At 39.7% G+C, this 24,784-nt stretch overlaps 1 protein-coding gene across 2 annotated transcripts; it reads left to right on the top strand.

The window, feature by feature from the left end:
• Nucleotides 1-5,038: 5,038 nt before the first annotated feature.
• On the top strand, nt 5,039-23,407 carry MMADHC (metabolism of cobalamin associated D). Of its 2 annotated transcripts, XM_038421823.2 has the most exons (8): nt 5,039-5,140; nt 6,035-6,081; nt 10,022-10,166; nt 10,425-10,642; nt 13,899-14,004; nt 15,992-16,122; nt 18,998-19,084; nt 22,651-23,407. In XM_038421823.2, exons 2-8 carry the CDS (start codon nt 6,073-6,075, stop codon nt 22,843-22,845), a joined length of 891 nt encoding a protein of 296 aa, XP_038277751.1. In that variant the 5' UTR covers nt 5,039-5,140; nt 6,035-6,072; the 3' UTR covers nt 22,846-23,407. The 2 variants fall into 2 exon arrangements, with proteins under 2 accessions (XP_038277751.1, XP_038277754.1); XM_038421826.2 differs by lacking the exon at nt 18,998-19,084.
• The last annotated feature ends 1,377 nt before the right edge of the window (nt 23,408-24,784 follow it).

Genomic DNA, 24,784 nt, shown 5'->3' with positions numbered 1-24,784 from the left:
GATGGGTGGTTCCCCTCTATACTGTAGAGGGAAGCAGCATTCAGCTCTTACACGTTTAGAAATAACACATCCCTGACAGACATAACCATGCCAAACATAACACCCAGCGTGGATTCAGCTATGTTGATGGAGAGGGCTTCTGTCAAGATAACTAGTATTGTTGGGGGGGGAGGTGAAGTGTTCCTACACTAATAGAAAAATTCCTTCTGTCGGTGTATGCTGCATCTACATTACAGCGCTAGGGTGACATAGTCTGCGTAGCATAGACATACCCTAAAGCCTCAAAGTACATAAGTTTTGTGACATTAAGCATCTTTCCCTTTGTATTATTATTCCAGTGTTTAAATAGTGCCATTAGTTTGCATAGTGCTTTTCATATATACCACGGATATCTCTACCCCAAAGATCATGCTGCAAGCAAGGGCAAACCTAAAGGATTAAGTGCATAACCTCAAGCCAGAAAGGAGACCTTTATCACAGTCCAAGTGAAAAATAACAAGGGATGGACCAGAGATTAAAAAGTGGGTACAGAGATGAAGAGACAAATTTTGGAGATCTAAAAGGAAAAGCAACAGGACTTAAGAGAAGGAAAGGGAGGAATCATAGGGCTTGTCTCGACTACCACTTAAGTCGATGTAACTTACGTCGCTCAGGAGTGTGAGAGCGCTTTCCATCAGCATAGAAGGTCTTCACCAGACGTGCTACAGCGGTACAGCCACATTGGTGCAGCTGTGCCGATGTAGCATGGTAGTGGAGACTATCCCTAAATTATTAACTTGAGTGACCAAGGGCTCATCTACATAGTGGAGTAATGGAGGTGTGCTTTCTAAAAGTGCTCTAACATGTTGAGCATTAGCATGTAGACCCTGCTGGTGCTCCCTGAAGTTTTGTTTGTTTTTTAAGCATGCTTTAACAAAGTGTTGTTTGAAACAGAGAAAAGTGTAATTGTCATTGAATACGGAGAAAGGAGTGAACCTGCCGGAACCTTTTGGAAACTGCAGGTGTAAAGATTCTAATCCTCTGTTCTAGCTGAGCTATGCTCAGTGCAGGATTGCAGGGAGTGAAGAGAGAAAAGTGGCTGTAAGCCATCTTTGCATTTCCCCCTTTCTTGGGCCAGCTGGGCCCTTTGTGTACAAGCTTGAGTACCCTCACCCACTACATCAGTAGGTTGTGTAGAGAGCGGTGTAGAGCCATTACACCCTCTGGAGATTCCTCCTATGATGGCAGAATTTCCTGGGGGCCAGATCTACTGGATTTTCAGCTCCTTTGATATGCTAGAGCAGCATAATGGGCCCAGAACACAATAGAGATTCATGTTCAGACAGTGAGTGTGTTAATGTATGTGCATGTACACAGTAGCCACAGCAGTCTGCACTACTGGGAAACAAACTGTTATGAATTAGCAAGGTAAATGAATAAACACAATTTTAAAACTGAGCCAATGGAATTACATCATTTAGCCCAGTGTGGTTGTTTATGAAAAAGCTCATGCATCCCAAGCAGATCTGACACCAGTTCCCCAAAAAAGGAGAATTGGTAGGTTTGTTAACACAAGAAAGACAAGTCTTTTTATTATTATTTGCAGAGTGTGCTTTGGGAAAACACACAGCACTTCTAAGGGAGATTTTCAAAGGCAGAAATGGCAGTTAGGCTCCCAATTCCCATTGACTTTAAATGGAACATAGGTAACTGCCCTTTGTGCCTTTGAAACATATCCCCCTTTGGTTTGTTCAATAATAATACACACTTTTATTCATTTTTGTTCATTCTGTTCCCTAATCCTAAAATAACCATAGCTTTAATTTTCTTCTGCACTTCATGCAGACTGTCTGTTAACAGCTACTGCTACCTGATGGACATAAGCAGTACTGCACCACGCTACAATAAAGATACATTTATCTCTATACTCTTGTACCTAAATCCTGAGCCTAGCCCTACAAATATCATGTTGAGCATCTTAGATGTGCCAATAAAATAATGACCATAAACAAATGTCCTTTAAATAGACAGCAGGGACTGCACTTAATTAGTTTCCAGGCTCTTTCAGCAGGTCAATATCTCCTTTCAGGGGAAAGTCTGTTTGCAGTATTGTTGTAAGCATATCCAAGACGTCAGAGAGACAAGATGGGTGAGGTAATATCTTTTATTGGACCAACTTCTGTTTACGAGAGAGACAAGCTTTTGAGAGCTGCACCGAGCTCTTCTTCAGGTCTGGGAAAGGTACTCAGAGTGTCACAGCTAACTACAAGGTCAAACAGATAATTTAGCATAAGTATTACCACATATTCTATGGAAGCATTCAAGGTGAAGGGTCCCATCAACACCCCTGTAGTTATAGGACAAAAAGGGGGTTAGTTGTTGTAATAAGCTGTAAATCCAGTGCCTTTATTAAGAACATGATTTTTAGTGTCTAACAAAGTTATGAATTTAAGATTCCAGGCTCATCTTTGAAAGTGTTGTTCAGGTTTCCTTTGAAAGAGGAGGACTGATGGGTCAGATTTAGAGTGATCACTTTGTGAAAAGTGTTCACCCACATGTGATATGGTGTTTTTTGTCTTATTTTCCTGTGTGAGTTCATTCGAGAATGTAGTGATTGTCTGGTTTCAGCTACATAATTGTTATAGGGCCATTTAGTGTAGAGAAGTCTGGTCATTTGGAACAAGTGTATTTTGGGGGGGGAGGACTGCATCTATGAGCATCTTGATACCCAGGTATATACAGCATAGGAGAAGGGGGCAAAATGTAGCTCTTTGACACCAAGGGTGCCTCTGCATACAGGTACAAAAACACTGTCAAACTGTGGATAGGCATCTCAGTGAACACCTGCAGAGGTGAGAAAGTGCTGTGGATATTGATTGTGGAGTGGGAGAACTTCCACTGACCTCTCTTTATCTCTCTCTCCCCATTGTCTATTCAGATATCACTTTGTTTTTGCTATTCTCTTTCACCTCTTAGGCCCTGATCCAGTAAAGCCCTTAAAGTGCTTGATTTTAAGTTTAAATGCTGTGCTGGATAGGGCCATAGTGCATATCCCTAATGCAAGCAGGTAAGATTTTACACACATCTCCTTGATATACTAGGACTTGGAAGACAGCAAATGTGGTTTCTCCACTCCACTGAGGTTAGTGTATTCAAATACTCACTGTTTTCTTCTTGATATTTTATATTTAAATGCTGACATATTTGGCATTGTGCAAGAAAAGATCATATCTGCCCCCAAAGTGTTTACAATCTATGAGACAAAGACAGACAAGATGTACTGGGAGATCAGAGTTAGATGTTACTTTAGAAAACTTTATTTTGCCTGCATTGGAATTTTAGGATGAAATCCAGACCCACTGAAGTCAATGAGAGTTTTGCTACTGACTCCAATGGATCAAGGATTTCACCCTGGCTTTGTTATGGAAGCAGCTGGTTTATTAAAAGCTATTTAAAATGGTGTGAATGCATTTACTAGGTAACCACATAACTTCATTACTCTCACTGCTTCCTCCCCATGACTCTTCTGTTTCAATTCCTTTGTTATGAACGTATGAAACAAGGCCCGAATCCTGCAATCAGAATCTCAATGACAGACCCTTGCTCCAGCATGAATTTCATTGCAGGATAAATGCCTAACACTGTGTATCATAATCCCATATTTAGAAATATACTGTGTGACATATAGGGTCCAAGAAGATTTCTTCTTTGTTTATACTGTGAAAAGGTTATGTCATTCAGCGTTTCTTGAAAAATTACCACAGACCTCAAAATTTTACCACGGACATGTTGCTGACCCCTGGTTCTGCCCTGCCTATGACACAGCACCAGGCAGACTGCTGCTGGACGGGGAGAAAGACTACTGTGTTGTTTTTTACATTCCTCAGCATGGGGAGCTCACAGAACTGCTCCAAGCAACTGAGGCGGCTGTGGGAGACTCGGAGGGAATCACAGAAACATAGTCAGGCAGAGCGAGCAAGCGGCTTGGGGAGAGACTGCTGTGCGGAGCAGAGCCGGGGCTGACGTGGGGTGGCGGTGTCCCCTCCCCTTTCCTCAGGATAGGTCAGTCCGCCTGTTGTCTCCCCTGCCCCAGACACCCTCTCTGCTCCCTCCCCCCACACCCTTCAGATGAAAAAGCAGCTGACAATCTACTAGGATGCTCCAGAACTACAGGATTGAGAAACCTGCTTCATGTGACACATACCTGCCCCATGAGGCATTGCAAACCCATCCAAAGCACCCTACGGCCAGTTTGCATAGTGAGATAGCTACCACAGTGCGCTGCTCCGTGTCAGTGCAAGAGCTGCTAGTATGGATGCCCTCTGCTGACACAAGGAGCTAGTGTGGACATGCAACCGTGATTTTAATTAAAGCAGCATAACTTTTGCCGACAAAACGTTGTAGCGTAGACAAGGCCCAAGTGAAGGTGTTTGCAGGGTTGCTGCAGCTGTGTTGGCCCCAGGATGCTGGAGACATGGTGGGTGAGGTAATCTCTTGTATGGGCCCCTGAAGGAGAGTGCTGTGTAGCTGGAAAGCTTGTCTCTCTCCTCTACAGACGTTGGTCCAACAGACGTGACCTGCTTGTCTCTCTAGTGAATCCTGGCACCGGTGCAGCTCAAGGACTCAGTGCTCTGCCTTGAGCTGTGCCCGGGCTCCCCGCCTGGGGGCTGCGAGCAGGGGCCGGGGTCGTGCCCCTGCGGGCGGAGATCCCGGCGGGGGCCGCTGCCCGCTCGTGCCGCTGCCCCGGGGCGGGCTTGGGCCCCTCTGCTCGGGCCCGTCTCTTCGCATCTCCCAGCGCCCGCTCCCCCGAGCTGAGCCCGGCAGCGTCTCCCCGGACGGGGCTCCAGGCGTCGGCCCCAAGGGGCCGGCGGCGCGCTCACCGCCGCGCGCGCGCACGGCCGCCGCCAGCCCCAGCGCGTCCCTTTCCGCCGCCGCCTCATCGATGGACTCGGCGATCTCCCCCTCCTCCTCGATGCAGCGTGGGTCGATTTGCTCCGCCTGTTGCGCGGAGACAGAATCCCCGCTCTCGCGAGCCCGGCCGCGGGCCTGTGCCGCGAGCGCGCCGACTCGCGCCGCCCGCCCCGTGGCCTGGGTGAGCTCGACGCTCTCCCGGAGTCGATTCCTTGGCTGCGGCGCCATTTTGCAGGAAGAGCCGGGAGAGGTAGGAGCCTGGCCGCGGGCCCCAGCCCCTGTTCCTCCGCGGGGCTGCACAAGTGGGCCGGGCTGACCCAAGCCCCGGCGGGCGCTGCGCCGCGTAGCTGCCGGGTGTGAGCTGGACCCGCAGGGGCTGACAAGCCGCGTCTGCACTGGGCGGGGGGCTGCTGGTTAAAAGCGGGCGAGGCCGCTGACCCATCGCCGCGCTGCGAGGCGGGGGCTAGGTTGAGGCTGCAGAAAAATCGCCTCCTTCTGGCGTCTCCCAGCGCAGGACGCAGGAGTTTCAACTTCCCTCTGAGCCGCCGCGGCGCGGCTTGGCTTAGCCAAAGGGCGGCGTTGCGGGCAGGGACCTGGCACTTCCGCGGGGCGCTGCGGTCTGTTCAGGATGGGGCTGCCGTCTGGCCCGTTTCGCGTTCCCAGGCTCCCTGCAAGCTGTCGGCAGAGCGTGGGCAATTGTGCGGTCCAGTTGGAAGCCGTAAGGGGAGAGCTGCCGTGCAGTGAGGCTCCTGAGCAGTTCTCGAAAGGTTTGTATGCCATGCTCGTAACCACAGTGTCTGACGTTGCGTAACCCATCGCCGTGCGTGATATTTCTTTCTTCTAAAAGAAAAGGAGGACTTGTGGCACCTTAGAGACTAACACATTTATTAGAGCATAAGCTTTCGTGAGCTACAGCTCACTTCATCGGATGCATTTGGTGGAAAAAGCAGAGGAGAGATTTATATACACACACACACACACAGAGAACATTTCCACCAAATGCATCCGATGAAGTGAGCTGTAGCTCACGAAAGCTTATGCTCTAATAAATGTGTTAGTCTCTAAGGTGCCACAGTACTCCTTTTCTTTTTGCGAATACAGACTAACACGGCTGCTACTCTGAAACCTTTCTTTCTTCTGTTTCAGGAAGAATTTATTTAAATAGAGAAACAACCCTCAGAAATGGCCAATGTGAGTAATTGAGTCATTGAGCTCCGCTACCAATAGCTTGTGATGTTAGCTGTGTCATTGAGCTAAACGGCATTAAGCAGGAAACCTAGTTTTTATTTGTATTGTGGCTTCCGTTGGATGCCATGAAAGACTCCTCAGGCCCCTCATATCTGACAAGATTAGACCTGAAGGAGAGCTCCTTGTAAGCTCAAAATCTTGTCTCTCTCATTAGCAGAAGTTGGTCCAGTAAAAGATATTACCTTACCTGCCTTAGAGACTACAAATTTATTTGAGCATAAGCTTTCGTGAGCTACAGCTCACTTCATCGGATGCATCCGATGAAGTGAGCTGTAGCTCACGAAAGCTTATGCTCAAGTAAATTTGTTAGTCTCTAAGGTGCCACAAAGTACTCCTTTTCTTTTTGCGAACGCAGACTAACACGGCTGCTACTCTGAAACTTACCTGCCTTGTGTCTCTAAGATAAGACAACATGCAAACTGCAAAAAAATTAGTTAATATTTATGTGGCACCAGATTCTCTTTTATTTTTTCATGGCATCAGTGACATTCTGTGCAGTTTTCCTATATAATGTTAGGTTGTTCATAAAAGGTTCTGTTGCACACAACTTTTTTTTTAATGTAAAAACAGTGTTGGATTGTTGACTGATAGAAAAATTTGGCTGGCTGAATTTTTCAGGCTGATTTATAAATTCATGTTTGTCCCCAATCCTTATGCACTCGAAAACACTTATGCACATGCTTCGGTCCCCCCCACTCCTGGGGTCATGTGGTAATTTTTGCTGGGGTCATGTCACAATGAAGTTGAACCCCTGATATAGGGTATCCTTTTACACAAGGTTTCTGGTAATAATGTAAACTGTAAGGGTAAAGATTAAGGGGTTGTACTGTGTGTACAATAAACTAAGAATATAGGTCTGTTCTGTGTCTTGAATATATTTTAATGTTTATTATAGAGTTTAAAAAATAAAATTGTTTTTTTTAAATTGTCCAGCAATCTAAACCATTTATCTTGTGTAAATCTTTCACATTAAATGGCAATTTGATATTTCAGAGGATGCTTTGGCAGCACAAATTGTAATTTTAAAAATTGAGTTCTGATTGTGCTGATATTAACTGTAAAAATTATTGAATAGTGTGAAACACAAGGCTGTGAAAGCTGTTACTTAAGGTTGACTTCAAGTAATGTGTACTGATTATAAGCACTTTGAGATCTAAGGATAACAATGCTGTAAGGCCCGGATCTTGGAAGTATGAAAATGGATAATCTGATTTATGTCAGTGACATTCTTTGAGGGTGTGTGTTTGTTGAATTGGATCTTAAGTGTTAAGTTTTATTATTTTGATATTCTGGATGGTGCCCCATTTGCAACAGTGCCCCATTTCAAATAAAGCATTGAGGTGGAATCAGATTGCACTATGCTGTGATGTGGCTTTTGAATTTAATGGAATTTTGGGCCCAAAATTCCAACTTAAAGTCTAGATTCCTACAAATGCTGGTGATGTCAAGTGCTTAAATGAACATGTATAAGTGTCTGCAGGATTGTGGTGTTTGTCTTTAGAAAGATAAGGTGGTTGAGGTAACGTCTTTTATTGGACCAATTTCTGTTGATGAGAGAGACAAGTTTTTAAGCTTCTGACCTAAAAGAGCTCGGTGTAAGCTCAAAAGCTTCTTTTTCTCACCAATAGAAGTTGGCCCAGGAGTGGGCAAACTGTGGCTCTGGAGCCACATGCAGCTCTTCAGAAGTTAATGTGTGGCTCCTTGTATAGGGACTGACTCCAGGGCTGGAGCTACAGGCACCAGCTTTCCAATGTTTTGGGGTATGCTCACTGCTCAACCCCTGGCTCTGCCACAAGCCCTGCCCCCACTCCCCCCCCCCCCGAGCCTGCCATGCCCTCGCTCCTCTCTTCCCCCACCCCCCTGCATGCCATGAAACAGCTGATCAGGAGGGACGGGGAGATGCTGATGGCGGGGCTGCCAGTTGGCAGTAGGTGCTGGGAAGGGGGGGATGGAGCTGATGGGGGGGCTGCTGACATATTACTGTGGCTATTTGGCAATGTACATTGGTAAATTCTGTCTCCTTCTCAGGCTCAGGTTGGCCACCCTTGTTGGTCAAATAAAAGATATTAGGCCACCACAACACTGCATACAAGAAGTGTTTGGTTTTGGTCAGATATTGTCTGTTTAATATGTATTTTAGATAGTTGACAAAAAAGGATGCCTATGTATAAGGCACACTAGCCTATACTATGTAAAGGCTTTGTGTTCAGGTTGGCTGGCTTAGGTCCCGATCCTGCATATGTGCACGTGTCTGACTTGAGCATATGAGCCGTTCCATTAAAGTCAATAGGACTACTCACATGCTTAAAGTTAAGTGTGTACACAAATGCATATAGCACTGGAGCCTTAAGATGTAGTCCTATCCTGAAAATCTTTTTGAAAATTTCCCCCCAGATCTAGAAAAGTAGAACAAAGGCCCAAATACTGTCTCACAAGATGAATCTAAATTGTGCAGCAAGACTGGGTTTTTAGGGCACTGCAGTTCAGCTGGTTGAAAATCTTGTGGTAGCTCTAAGTATGTTAAAATGAAGAGGTTTATTTAATTAAATATGATGGTATTATTGTTTTGGTATTCAAATTCAATTTATTTTACTGTTCCTAAACATTTGAATTGGCTACAGATTTTTTTTTTTTTTTTGGAATGCATAATTGGATTGTTGAAGTTGAGAAACTAGAAGTTGTTGGAAGCTTGAAGCTATAGCAGTTAGATAGTTGGAATTCTTGAAACTTGGGGAGAAGATTAAATTTGTGGGCTTAAGCACATTAGCTGGATATTTTTGCTAAACCAATCAACAGTAAAATAGTGAACAATGTTGACATTTTAAATGTATCATTGGGATTCAGAGTTAACAACATTGAGATGAATTGGAGTTGGTCACACTTCCAAGTGCTATTGTTTCAGGCTGTTTGCAGACTTCGGAAGACAACATTGCATCCATTTACACTCGGTTTGTTTTTTGAGGTTTTCTTTGTTATCATACAAGTAGGTGTTGTCTTTTTGTGTTTGTATTTTTGTAACTGAACACTTAGACTTAGAAACACAATTCTGTGGCAGATTCTGCCTATGTAGAATACACAAGCTGTGTGACCTTCTGATTATAAACCCATATTGCCGGCTTTTTGCAGCTAAAAATATGTTTTGTGTCTGCAGAGCAAAATAATGTTGGTACTATTTTTAGGCTTCCCTGGCTTGACTGTGTCTCTCAAGTTGTAATATTGCAGGTAGATGGTATAGTGACTGAATTCCTACTCCTGCCCAGTCTGATAATTTGGTTTTAAAATAATTTGTGTGCGCACTCTGTATGCTCTTAGCATTCTTTTTACATTTTATTATTATTCTGAGTATCCTGTAATACCTTTGCACAAGGGGATGGACTAAAAACAGTGCTAGTCTGTAGGGCAAAGTACGGAGATTAGATATCAGTATTTGCTTATCTAAAATATTTTGATGGATCCTAAGATCAACTTTCCTGTTTGTTTTGTATTTGGGTTTTTTTTTTTTTTCAAATGTAAAAATAGCAGAGGAAATGATACCTAGTGTATCATGACCCTATACATAAACATATTTACATTTATGTGTTGTCACAGTGATACCCCTGACTCTTAACTCCTTTCTAACTGTAGCTCAAATGTGGAGGTATTTTATTGTGCATTTTGTTTGCATTATGCAGTTTTCTTTTATCAAAATCGAATAGGAAACTTACAGTACTAATAAAGTGTAAAATATTCCTACAATTAAAAAATACAATTAATGACACTTCATTGCTATATGTTTTTCTTTATGGCGTTACATGTTGTTTTGTATTCTAAAAAGTTAAATATAAATTCATTGATCACTTTTACTTGCAACTATGACACTTAGTTCTGCTTTTGTCCTCTTTAGGTGCTCTGTAACAGAGCAAGGCTGGTGACCTATCTACCAGGATTTTACTCCTTGATCAGAAGGGTTGTAAATCCCAAGGCTTTTTCCACAGCAGGATCTTCTGGCTCAGATGAGTCTCACGTTGCTGCTACACCTCCTGATATATGTAAGAAAAAATAAACAAATTTTGTTACATTTACTACCTGCCAGAGTAACTATCTGTCTCAAATAAATAGAGATAAAATTACTTTTGTTTTTAATATGGTGAATCATTTTAGTTTTTTTCACTTACTCTTTGTGATTGATTACTTTTTTTTTTCTGTTTTACGTGATTGCACTCAAATGTTTTTTTTATTTAGGAGTTAAAAATAAGTGGTATATTTTTTTCAATGTGAAGAATAATTAAGCACTCAATTTTTGACAGGTCCAAGAACTGTGTGGCCAGATGAAGTAATGGGACCATTTGGTCCTCAGGACCAGAGATTCCAGCTCCCGGGTAATATAGGTTTTGATTGTCACCTAAATGGTACAGCTTCTCAGAAGAAAACACAAGTTCATAAAAGTTTGCCTGATATATTAGTGGAGCCCTTATCAAGTGAAAGACATGAATTTGTGATGGCACAATACATAAACACGTTTCAGGTAAGTACAGTAATTTAATACATGAAGCTGAAAATTGTAGTAGCTTTTTGATTTTCTTATATGCCTAAGAGTAATCTCCCAAAATTAGAATATTGATAGTGCTCTGAAAGTGATGTAAGATGAAAATGAACAGAGATGGGGGGAGGGATCATACAGAACATTTATTTCCCAAGAAAATCCTCAATTGTGTCCTTTAAAACCCCTTACACTATGAGTAATGCGAATATTTTTTGCAAAATGTCTAATGAAGTAGCATTTTAAATAGCTGCTTATTTGTATGAGCTATATGAAGACACGATTAGGTCAATTTAACTTTAAAACAAATTGTTGACTTAGTCTTATTGATCTGTTTTTTGCAAAAAACAGATCAGACTGTTTAATTGTTAAATTTTAATGATTTCCTTTGGATTGGATGGGTCTAATTCATTAGGACAAAGTCTCCCTTATTTGTGCTTGTGGTTCTTGTATGTTCATGAAAGCCAACATGAGAAGTGTACTAACTAAACTTGATTGTAGTTGAAGTTGCTTCCTTTTGGGAATAGCAAAGCTCACAATGATTCAGAGATGCCTTATTAACAGGCAGTTTGACTATTATATTTGCTGGCCTTGCATATTAAGAAATTTTTAGCTCATGTATAATGTCATCAGTGATACTGAGACCTCACTGGTTTTGGAGCCAAATTAGCAATCAACATTACCCATAAAAGCCACAGTAGTTTGAATTCATTATTTTCTTCAGTGTGTGTGTGTAAGTAATATATTCTCACAGCAAAATGACTGGCCAAGTATTATTATTTTATCAACTACCATTGGTTATAATAACATAGTAAAAGCAGCCTGATTGGTTAACAGCATAGGTTAAATAATCACAGTGTCTTAATATCACTACAAAGAGCTTCAGGAGATGCGTTAAAGAGTCACTTTCTGCTCCCAAGCCTCAATCTGAGTATCGCTGAGCTAGTATATTAGCTTTCCACAGCCCACATGAATTTTGTGGCATCCTCAAATATAGGAAATCAGTTTAAAAATTATGATAAGCTATTTTTATGTAAAAATGCTGTACAATATTTCTTGTGTACATATAACCTGAGTTTGAACAATCCACTTGCCCATAGTGAGCTTTCTGGCTCAGCACCTTGAACTTCTGTGGAATCAAAGCTTTAGTTTTGTTTGTTTTAAGTGAACCAAGTGTAATTGACACAGGTTCTGTCTGGCTGCAAGTAACTATGTAGACTGAAAGCTCCAGTGCCTCTGCTGCTGCTTATAGCTTTCCCAAGCTGTTGTAGAGAAAAGACTGATAAGAGCACTGTCAGTTTCCACTGCTGCTATTCAGGAGGCTGTACACAAGAATCGGGTCAATTTCACACTGCTGCTGTTTGGGGAAAGTTCTGAGTATTAGTAATACAGGCAAACACTGAAGCTTTTCTCTTGGGTACAGGAAACGGAGGCAAGGGAAGGATAGAGTAGCAGAGATCCCTTCACTCCCCCCACACCCGGTCCCATAGCAACTAGAAAGCAGCAGGAGGTTAGAATAGCAGAGGTATCCAGCTCCCCCATCAGAGGAGCCAGGAGAGGTGTTTAAGTAGCTGAGGCCCAACTACCTTTCAGCGGCCAGAGTGTACTGGGGTGGATTTCAAATTTATCTGACTCCGATGTGCCGAAGGTTGATACAAAAGATAGAGCCTCTGAATAGGGTGAATAGACAGCACCTTAGTAAAAATACCTGCTCACTTTCTTTCCCAGCAGTTGTGGAGAGGAAGAGAGGGAATTGGTTTTTGGCAACTAGGTTTAATCCTCTGGCTATTGGGTGTCCTGTAAATTTGTAAGCCTTGTAAGTGGAAGGACTGGTTGGATGTGGGACAAATGAGAGAGGAAGAGCCATGAGAGAAGGCAGTCAGAAAACGACAGTGTTATCTGAGCATGAAAACACGTGCACCCAATCTGCAGTTACTGAGGTTTTTTTTGTGAATTCTTTGGCAAGATCCACTAGGTTCTTTTCCACACTCAGAGGAAAACAGAAGAAACCTGCTTGATTAACATTTTATAGCAAAATGCTAACCTAACATGTTGAGTCTTTTTAAGAGGAATAGTTTTATAGATTGACCATGTGCCTCTGCATTCACTGCCGCGGAAGAAGCTCTACAGACATACTGTACATACAGTCCTCTTAGAAAAAACGTATTTACTAGTTCAATATTTTTAGACTGTCAAAGGGAATTGCTACATTAGCTCACTGGAATCCCATATTAATGGTAAAATAACTTTCATATTATATGTGGATTAAAGAGCCAAGAAATCCATGTTGAGGTGTAGAACAGATGTGGAAAGCCTGATGTAACATTTCACTCTCCCACAGCAGATGGCTCTTTTCATTGTCCTCCTAAGAACTGCAGTTTATTCCTGTAACTAACTTGCAGAACTTCCACTATGAAAGGTAGCTACAGAACCCAAATTTTAGCAACTAGAGCCATAGATTAGTAGCTTTAGTTATTAAAGATCTTGTATGTCAGTAGTAGTGGATAGTTTTAGCTGTGAGGCTACAACAGTTGCAAAATTTTCTTGCAAAATATTAAGCTTAGGAGCACTACATAATTCTATGTAAATTTTTGTTTTGACTCCTGTAGTGGTATATCTACATCTGTTTAGTTTTTTTAATTGCAGCACCCATTAAAGATTTATAAAGCCATTTTCATGCATTCATAAAGTGAAACTTTTAGCAATTTGTTTTATCCATTTATTTGAATGCTGTAGGTGTAATGTAAGTACAATTAAATAAAAAGTAGTGTATTTAGACCCATCTGATATATGAAAATGGGATAGGTAAATGCTGTGAAAAAGTTCAAAGCTCATTTGTTACACATTTAAGAACTTTTTTTTTTTTTTTAAATAATGATACACAGGCCTGATATTGCAGCTTCCCTTACACAAGTAATTACAATTGACTTCAGTGGTTATAGGATTAGATTTTAGGAGAAGGCTGATCTTGATAAATCATAGGCTTGGGAGTCAGGCGACCTAGTTCTGATGATGTTCAAAAAAGCCTCAGTTTCTCTGCCTATAAAATGGAGTGATGAGGTTTAGGGACTTGTTGCAAACTTTGTGAGCAGCCTTTACTCAGTGGAACTACTATGAATAAACGTCTGCAGGATCTGAGGATTACACAACTCCAGTCGGAAATACTATTTTAATTGTTAATCATGTCACACATTATATAAACCTGAAAGTTACCCATTTGTATTTCCTTGATTTTCCTCAGGGCACTGATGTCCCTCCTAAACAGCAAATAAGTAATGTTGAAACATACTTTGAAAATGCTAAGATAGAATGTGCAATACAAACTTGTCCAGAACTGTTACGAAAAGGTACATCTTTCACGTTTTTGAACAATTTAATTTTTAAAGTTTTATGAAGTAAAAATATATAAATAGAGTTTCTCACCATCAGACCAAGGTTGCGGAATATGTGAATTATTGTTCCTATAGCTTCATATTATTAAAAAATGCAATAAAAATAATCCAAATTCCTGGATGATTACTAAAAAGTTTACATTTTACATAATGAAATCTAAAAATTAATGACTCAGTAGTAAAATTAAAAGGTCAGCTGAAGTCTTTTTTTAAGGCGTGGTACACTCATAGTCCGACCAGAACTACCTCAGTAGCTGCTGTGTGTGCACCTGTATCGGCTTGTGATCCAATGGATTGTGTAGGAATGCTTGCCATATCTGAACCACTCCTCTGCCCTGTGTTCACATGGGGAGAATTGCCATGGAAGTACTGAATCCCATTATCTGGCTTCTCCTCTTTCTAGTCCTCCCCAGAAACAGTTTTGGATGGACTTGGGGTATTGCATGACTGCAAGACTCTTGGGGCTAGGTTAACAAAGGGACTTAGGTGCCTATGTTTTTGCAGTAAAAGTTTCCTAGATGCCTGTTTCTGCTACATCGCTGTCAGCAGCTGAAGCCCCAGTGCAGTCCACAAACTGGGGGAAGTTAGACAGAGGAGCACCTGTCTCACCTGCAGAGCTCAATCCAGTAGGCATGCTCAGAGGCTGCCTAACTCCACACGCATGGTGAGGAACACACCTCCCTCAACTTTTAGATCAGTGCTTAGAGTGCTCCCCTAGAATGTGGAAGACACTGGTTTTCTGATGAGAAGCGATTTGAAGAGGGATCTGCCACTCAGGTGAGTGCTCTAACCACTAGGCTATGGGATATTGTGATGTGGGTCTCCCTTAGTTTCTCCTGTTGAAGCTGTTCCACTGTGGATAAATAGAGGCACTGGAGATGGGGGACTGTGTCCTTGGTCTCCCACCTCCCAGGAGAGTGCCCTATCCATCAGTTTATAGATTTATTCCTGCTGTTTCTGGCCCAATGACTTCTCCTCCTCCTCCTCCTCCACGCATTAGGCGCTAGGAAAAGGTTCCCAGCTGTGAATCCCAACTAGAAAGAGGCACTTTCCTGTGGACTTAGGCATGTCATACCCAGGCCGAAAATTTCAAGATCACAAATATGAAATGGTCTTAAAAAGCAGTCCAAAGGTTCCAAAAGTTGTGGAGGTGGGGCTTGTGGTGTCATAATGCTGAGTGTAGGGAGATGGGTCATCGTCCACAAAAAAGAAACCCAGAGAAAAAGTGGCTCTTGGAGTGAAGCAGAAAAACTCGCAGCCCACAACTGAGCAAAAAAACCCCACCAATTTTGAAAAAAGTAAGCCCAGATTTGCTTAAAGTAAGTTCTTTTGCCAATGCCTAATTATGTGAGAGGGACAGGGTTTAGAATACACTCTTTTCCTCAGCATCTCCCCTTAGCTAGCTTAGGCATTTCTTCAGTCAGCATGCTGCCTTTTGTGAATCCCATTCTTCGGTGCCTGTCTCTCCCCATCATTACATAGGGAGAGTGAGCACCTAACCCAGGCTTTGTGAATCCCAGTAATTTTGTACTTCTCTAAAAGGTGTTACAACGCTGTGTCACCACACCCGAGTCCATTTGTGAATCTAGCCCTTGGCCTACAGTGTAAACACACAGTTACTACAAGGATAATTAACACCTGTAGTTTAATTGTAATTACTTCTTGCTGTACTATAGTATGTTTTAAAAGAATAACATCTCGTTAGCATATTACCTGGGTATCTAACTTAGCTACTAAGTCTTTGCTGAGCAGTAAGATACTTATTTACATGCACATTTTAAAATGTACAGATTGGTGAAGTTTCATTATTACAACAGTTTAAGTGAAATGTAGCACCCTGAATGAAAAGCTCCTGACATTTGAGGCATTCTGTCTGAAGTAGAAAAAGCATAAAATATACAAAACCCATTACACTCTTAACATGCTGATTCCATTTCTCTAGACTTTGAATCAATGTTTCCAGAGGTGACTGCCAATAATCTAACAGTACTAACCATAACCCAGAAAACTAAAAATGATATGACTGTATGGAGTGAAGAAGTGGAAGATGAGAGAGAATTGTTATTAGAAAACGTAAGTATTTGTATTTAGTGTCAGCATATTCTTATTTGTGGACATATCTATTGTAGATGGGGCCCTTTTTTGTTTGTATTTGACCTATTTTTGTTTGTTTTTGACCTATTTCTGGAACTGACTTGCTGTCTAATTTTCTTAGACCAATCCCTTGACCTAGCCAGTGTAATTTTTTCTATTGGTAAAATGGGGATAATGAACTTCCAGTTTTACAAAACTCTCTTTGATATCTTTTTATGAAAATGCTAAATATTAATCTTATTTGGGGGGATGATTTAAGGAGTCATCTTGTTATGTGGCAATGCATTAAAGCCTTTTCATATATTATCCAAGATGCTTGGTTTTATAATCTGTCAAGATTCTACAAGGAATAACAGCTATCTTTTATTATCACTGTAGTTCAAGAGCAATGCATTTCATGCTGTTTTGTTGCTTTGCATGATTTAATTCTCATCCTTCCATAGTGTTTGCTAAATTGGCCTGTTTTATAACCCTACAAAGCCATGATTGGTCATTTTTTTTTTATATTCTAACAATGTATTTAGTTAAGGCTTTTAACCTGAATGTCACTGACATTTACAAATTAATATTCCACATTAACTTAATACAAGTGAATCTAGTTGCATTGCCACTAGAGGTCTTTCTAGAAAAAGTAACTTTGTGAATTTGTTGTTTATTCCAGCAGATGTCAGTGTTTACTGCTGACCCTAATTTTCTTAACTGCGTTATCTTAAAATATATCCCTTTAAAATGTTTGTTTGTTTTTTAAATCTCTCTAACTGATAGGTTCCCTTCCTGTATGATGATTTTTGTCTACCAATCCATCTAATTATGGATGGGAGACAGCATCAGTAGAAATTAAGATGAAAACAGTTCTACTCACTATCTTTGAAATTATAAACTGCATTTATAAATGATCAGTAGAGGCAATGTAAGGGTTACTACAGGAAAAGGAATAAGCAGTCTAAAGTATCAGCATGAAGACTGCATATAAAGTAAAATTCCCTTCATTTTAGTGTGTCCTTGTCTTTACATTATTTATGGTCTGTTGGTCTTTAGCATTGTAATCTGGTCTAATTGTATGTTAATTGTCTTCTTTCTTCCTTGTGCACCTCCTTGTCAACTCTAATATAATCATTGTAAGGGTGTAGATGTAACCTCCTGGCCTAAAGGTTACTAACAGCAAATTCACAATAAAATGCCCTATTTGTTTGCTTTGTAGATGTTTAGAAATAACTTCAGAAGAACTAATTTAATGTGATAGGCTTTTGCTAAAGTAATGGGGGTTATTTATAGATATATCTGGGTGTTTACAGTAGCAAGACGCAAGTTTAAATTAAAACATCACTTTAAGTGACTGCTCTGAGACTGTTACAACACTGGATCAAAATATCTGATTTACCAAAAATGTATGCATTAAATGCCTCTTTAGATTTCTTACTTTTATGTCTGTGACTTACTTTAAAGTTTTAAATTAGTCCTTCAGAGCCACTGAACCTTAAAGTAGAGAAATGGGAGAATAGATCAATAGTAAGGTAGAGCTCTTGATATTTTGGACAACTGGAAGGGACATGGACTGACTGACTAATCAGATTCTGAATTAGTCTTCAAAAATTTTGAGACATAGGTCTGTGTCCAAACATTAGAAAAAAATTCAACTTTTACATTTATATGGGCATCTTTTTTATTTTTAATAAAAAATAAGGAAACAAGTACAAAATCTAAATTTTAAGTAAGATTAAGGAGTCTGGTCTTTCACTGCTCAGTAATATACCTGTGGATTAGGCTAGGACCTCATGATATCATGTCCTCTTTCATTCCTTTTGTTGCAGTATCAAGGCAAAACAGCATAGTTTTACCAGCTGGGTTAACATGGTATCTAATCTGGTGTGTGTGTCACAACTTTGATAGTGTCTGTTTATGGTTTGTTTCCTTTAAATAAAATCTATTGGACAAATAAATACAAGATGCCATCAGAGACATTAAACCTTGGCCATATCACGTCACCCAGCTGTACTAAAAGTTGTTCCTAAAATGTAAACTCCTTTCTTTTTGTATGTTTTTGTGACATGTTAGCGTAACATGTTGTCATCCCTGGGTGCCTTGCTTGTTTCTGAAAAATATTGCTGTAAAACCACAAAAGTTGTTAACCAGCCTCCTCCTGTTTATTTGAAAAACACACAGTAGAACTTTCTTTTTATGGCCAGAAATGTTCGGAGGAGTTGAATTCCCCACTAATCTTGCCCATTGGTTAACTACAACATGACAGCTGGTTTTAGTAATCAAAATATCAAATTCTTGTTAAAAATATAGTCTTATAAGTAAGTTTGGTGTCCTGACTTATGTTTAAAAGGACTTGTAGTTAGATTTCCGTAATTCAGAGCAACCACACATTACTGTCCTGTTCTCCATGATATCTTCTAACAAAACTTTTTGGAAATACTTAAAGATGTATATTTAATGGCTTGTTGTAGCAAACTAGGAAATTCAGTTTTGATCTGTAAATGACTCATGAAGTAGAGAAATAACTGAAGCCATGTTTGACTTTTACAGAGGTTTAACAGCTATGATTCTGCAAACAGCATGAGCAATCAAAACAATTAGATCCTTGAACAAACTGTTAATCCTTTGACTGGCACAAAGAATTTCTTTTAAATCTCATGTGATTGTAGTAGCCTAATATATATATTGTTAATTTTAATCCTTTTAGTACTGTTGTTGGCCTGTTTCATTAAAAGGATGTTAAATTTGACATTTATTGGTGCAGGTTAGAGAGAGGCTCTGCACTAGTTTTAACTTAAAAATTCATTCAGTATTTACATATAAAAGGAGCACTCCTTTTTAATGTAATTATTTCCCCCCACTTTTTTTTTAGTTTGTTAATGGTGCCAAGGAAATTTGCTATGCACTGTTTTCTGAAGGCTATTGGGCTGACTTTATTGATCCATCATCAGGATTGGCAGTAAGTTACTTTGCTGAAAAGAATGGGTGGAGAATGGAGACTGATCTAATAGGCTGGTAATAGTATGTGGATCCTTTTACCTGTAAGTTACTGGTACAAATCCAGCTCTTTTAGGTGTTGACCAAAAACTTTTTACCATCTGATAGCTTCCTTAGTGTCTTAAAGTGACATCATGGTTTTGGCCCAGTTGCCAGTTACTTTTTATCCACGCTACACGAACCATCATTGCAGTTGCAACTCTGAAGAACAGTTGTAGCAAAGAAGCTAAGTAGTGGAGTATAGAAAATGAACTAGCTTCTCCTCCTTAGAAAAATACAGTCACTGCAGAATGAGGTGGAAGTACATTAGTGCATATTTCTTCCCTGGAATATTCGATAGCACTTGAGTTCTTGGACACTTTTTTTTTTTTTTATGACAATAATTTTCTTTAAGACTGAACTTAATATTGTTCAGTATACAGTAAAACTACAGTATTTAAATCCCCTTTTGCGGTAGCAATACAATCGAATGCTCTATTTTAAGGTGTACTGGTAGATGTCTAATAATTCAAATAGTCATCCATTCTGACTAAGGCTGCCAACTTTTTGAAAAAAGTTAAGACAAATAGAATACTGAACTGAATTGAAATTGACAGACTGCCTTGCATGTCTTCATCCTTATTTATAGCATACTTTATTTAAAAAAGTACACCTCTAACACATAGACCAGAATTTCACAGCTATTTACCAACTGGGTAACAACAACAAAATAGTCTCCTAGCACTAGTCAGTTATGTCCCCAGCATGTGGAATATATGCTAATATTATCCTTATTAAACAGTCATTGGCATTCATTATCAAGTTAAACTGGTTACCTGGAATATGTGTCCTTAAAATTGCCATGCCTATTAAGTGCAGTCTAGTTAGGTGGAGTTTACTAAGCTCTTCTTTTGCTGAAACATAAGTAATCCTCTTCAAACACATAATATAAAAGCCCAGCCCTTTTTCTGTGCCAGGAATGAGCAACTTCAAGGTTGTAGAGGACCACTAAAACCTTTTGCCTGGTCATACAGATTTTTTGTGTTTGTTTGTTTATTTATTTATTTATTTTTTAAGATTGGCCCAGGTTGCTGAGTGATGTAGTCTTTTAGCAAAGCTGCTGCCTCATACCACTCTACTACCCCATCAGTGTAGGCACAAACTGTCCCACACTACCTAGTTACAGTTACTGCTTCACCATTGGCTGATTGTGAGCTGAGAGCCAATCAGATTCTGGCCAGCCACCCTGCCTCCATCAGCAGGTGGGGACAAGGCACACCTCTGCTGTGGGGAGAGGAAGTAACCAGAGCTGACAAATGGGCTTCCCTTTTGGCAGACCTTGTTGTCCAGGGAGAGTAGAGCAGAGGCTGGGAGCAGCAGGATCCTATGTGGCAGATTGCAACACCAATCAAATTTGACCTGGCCACCCCTCTGTCTTACCAACAAGGAAGGAGTTCCAGCACCTAGCTTTGGTTACTGCCTCCCCATTGGCAGAGGTGCACCCTGACATGCCCATAGTTTGGGGCCAGTTGCCCATCCCTGGTCTATGCCATTCTAGACTACAAAGTGAATTTTAACCAAAGCCTGGTGCAGGTTTGCATTGCTATATGAGAAAAACAATATTATAAACTCCTCCACATTAGAACATTCTAGCTGTAGAGCTAAGCATTTTTAGTGTATAAAGATGGGGTTTTTTATTTTTTTTTTAATGAATAAAGTCGGTGATCACTGTGGTGGGGAGGGAAAATAATATGTTTAGCTGGGCTTTCTTTAAAGCTGGTCATGGGGCTACTGCAAATGATTCTGAATGCCCTAGCTCCATCCACCTTTTTAATTTAGTTTAAGGCAAAAAAAAAAAAATGGCTTTCTGTTTTTGTTGAAACTTACAAACTTTCATGCATTTATTGAGAAATTTGATGGCTTGCTTTTATCTTGTACTAAAAGTTTGGTAGAAGTGGGGAGTCAGCTTTTTGGGCTCGATTCTGCAAATCTTAATCACAATGGGAAGCATTTACTCATGCATCTACTTACAGTGAAGATTTCAAAATCAGTTCCTGTGCTGGGGAACTTCATAATGTATCACAAATACCTCAGTTTAAGATCTGACCATGTGAAAGTGCAATTTGCATATATGCAGTTTAAGTGAAAAGACTTGGGTGTATTAAATCCTGTTTTAATAAGTGTCTGTATGCATGCCTCGTGTTTTCCTTATTTTGGTTTTAAATACTATTTAGTATATGAAATATACTAGATTTATAATGTGTATATTATCATTAGTGAAATAAGAATCTTTGAGTACAGGATTGGGAACAGGAACTCTTACATTCTAATCCCAGTCCCAACACCCACTGCATCACTTTACACAAGTCATTTAATGTCTGTACCCCAGTTTCCTCATATATAATATGAATAGCCACCTGGAAGAAATATTGTATGGAATAATATATGTAAAGCACCTTGAAGATGCAAAAACAAGAGAGTCCAGTGGCACCTTAAAGACTGAAATTTATTTGGGCAAATCACTCTTAAGTGTTGTTTTTAATTACGACCTTCACTATGAACAACATGTTTTCTGAAATTGGTATACAAAATCTTTTTAAAGAGGAAATACTTTTAAAATGTATAAATCTATAGCAATTGTCATTCACTTTTATTTACAAAATGCAAAGAAAAATCTAAAAACTATTGGAGTATACCTCAATCATTTTATGGATGATGGTGTCTTTTAGAATCATCATAGTTAAGATGGATCAACTATTCCATTTAGAATCCCTCTTTTCTTTTCCAGGAGTTTAGTTTTTCTATTCAAAAATTTTGGATATTTGATGTACCATGTTTCAGAATCTGTACTTACTTCTAACAAAGGGGAGGGAATAGTCTAAGAGCTTAATAATATGTTAAATTTGTAAAGTGTATAGGGATTTAAGAGCTAAATTCCTGGTCCTGCAAGCTGTTCTGTGAGAGTGGGTGCCTGTGCCTTTTATTTCAGAAAGTAAAGCAAATTAGACAGTTAACTCTAAAAAGGTGTGCTTGTTAGCATGTACTTAAACTGCTCTTCAGAAATAACTTTAATATAGTGGGCTCCTTTTAAAAGTTCTACTGTTTTATTTTTTAATTTTACCATTTTAAGAATGTTCTTTATCCTAAGGAATGCTTCAAGAAATGGTAAAATATTTCAAAACAAAACACGTTTTTAAGGGCAACCACTGTACTTATGCCAAAATAAAGCTTACAAGGTGTTTGTTTATGTGTTTTAAACAACCTATGTCAAAATCCTTTGGGGCTAGGAATTAATTGTGTGTTTCTCTTTAAAAAATCAAAACCCAAAAAAACCTCCCTATATATTTTATTCACAGTGAAATCACTTACTGATTTTTGGAAGCAGTTTAGTTACTAGTATTGCTAGGTTTGCATTATTTTTTTTTTTAAACTCCGGTAGATCTGTAATATTTTAAATCATAAAAACCTCTGTTTTGTAAGATTGTCACTATGCTGAACTGATTAATCCAATATATCTTTAAAATATGACAATTGTCTCTCTTTCCCCAGTTTTTTGGACCATACACAAACAACACACTGTTTGAAACAGATGAACGCTACTGCCATTTAGGATTCTGTGTTGATGACCTTGGCTGCTGCAAAGTTATTCGTCATAATCTCTGGGGTACTCATGTGGTTGTAGGAAGTATTTTCACAAGTGCTGAACCTGATAGCCCTATCATGAAGAAATTAAGTGGAAAATAGCAACTATGAGGTTCTTACAAGTTAATATTGGACTTGTGTATTTTTACTTGATGATTTGTCTATAAACACTGTCAGGAAATGCCAAGTTTTAGAGTATGCTCTTATAAATAATAAAATAACTGTTATTTGTTTTTAGTCTGTGTGGAATACATATTCACCACATGATTTACACTATTGACAACATTTTAGTTGATAGGTATGCAGATATGCCATATGATTTTAAAGCTGCAAGTTACCCTTGTCCTGAGTTGATTGAAAGTATAAAACCAAGCATAATTCAGTCACCTTCTGGTTGTTGTTGTTGTTTGAAATGCCTTTAGCTATCCATGTTAACAAGATCGCTCTGAGCCCATAGCTTTTCCACGCTGTGGAGATGGGACCTACTCTGTTCAGAGGGTCTTGATGTGTTGTCTAGGCATTCTCTCCACTATCCAAAACAATGCCATATATTTGTACTTTGTGGTTTTGGGCCTTATCCCTGTGAATAAGATCCAGAAATGTTTGCAAGATTAGTAAGCACTGCTGTTTGCAAAACCAACTGAACTATTGCACAGAAATTTTTAAAATCTTGGTAGACACATTTAATATTAATTTGCTACAAGAATGCTTGGTCTCTCAGTAAGACTGTAAATTGTCTCCTCCAATGAGGATCTCTACAGCAGTGTATTTTCACAAACATCTTATTGCAAAAATAAATTACTTTTTTTCTTTTTCATTTATGGAAATAGACCACTGTCTCCTTGAAGAGTCTGACTAACCTAATCTGAATTTTAATAATTAACCACAGTTAACCTGGCCAATGGGAGCTGCAGGTGCGGTGCTTGGGGAGGGAGCAGTGTGCGGAGCCCCCTACCACTAAGCATAGGAGCCAGGGAGGGGGGGACATGCCACTGCTTCTGGAAGCCTCGCGAGCAGTCCCCGACCCCACTGCCCAGCTGGAGTGCGGGAGCAGGGCAAGTCCCAGACCCTGCTCCCTGGTGGGAGCTCGAGGACTGGATTAAATTGGCTGGTGGGCCAGATGTGGCCCACTGGCTGTAGTTTGCCCACCCCTGGTCTAAAACTATACAGGATGAGAATTGTTATAAATAAAGACAAATGAAGGCACAGCTCGCCTCTTAATTTTCACAGCTAAACATTGTACATTGCAAACCATCCATTCCTAAGGAATGCTGAGGAAAAGCAGTTTGCAACAGATTAACTAGAAAATTAATTAGCTAAATTATTTGTCATCAATTTTTGCTTTTTTTTTTTTGTTTTAATATCAAAATGGTTGTTAATGGGGTTGATACATTTTTAAAATAAAAGAGCAAGGTTAATTCCTGGTACAATATATTTTAGCAATAAAATAACACATCTTTATTTCCTACTGTTTTCTAAATAGCTAAAGACCAATAAGGTTGGCATGATCTATTAATCTTGGGGAACTTTAATTCACTGCCACTGTAGTCCTATATGGATGACTTACATCAGATTGTGCTGGTGATTATAACATTGACACAGTATTTTCATGATAAATTCTGAAAATTGGGATTTATAACTGATATTAAACATGAAATGTTCAATTGGGTGACTGCCCACAACAAGATATTCAGGGGAATGGATATTGTCCCTCTTGCACATTGGTATATATTGACAGTCGATATTGACAGTGATCTCACAAAACTGGATGTCTGGCAGATGAAATTTAATGTTAATAAATGCACATTGGAAAATATAATTCCAACTACACATACAAAATGATGGGGTCTAAAATAGCTGTTACCACTCAAGAAAGTTCTCTGAAAATATCTGCTCCAGTACATATATAATTAGGATTGGAAAAGAGACAGACAAGCGCAATAAAGATGACTAAGTGTATGGAAAAACTTCCATATGAGGTGAAATTAAAAAGACAGGGACTGTTCAGTTTAGCAAAGAGATGACTAATAAGGGATATGAG

The sequence above is a fragment of the Dermochelys coriacea genome, chromosome 11, assembly GCF_009764565.3.
Source record: "Dermochelys coriacea isolate rDerCor1 chromosome 11, rDerCor1.pri.v4, whole genome shotgun sequence".
Lineage (NCBI taxonomy): Eukaryota > Metazoa > Chordata > Testudines > Dermochelyidae > Dermochelys > Dermochelys coriacea.
Note: the sequence above shows the minus strand (reverse complement) of the source record. Positions and strands in the feature narration are given on the sequence as shown.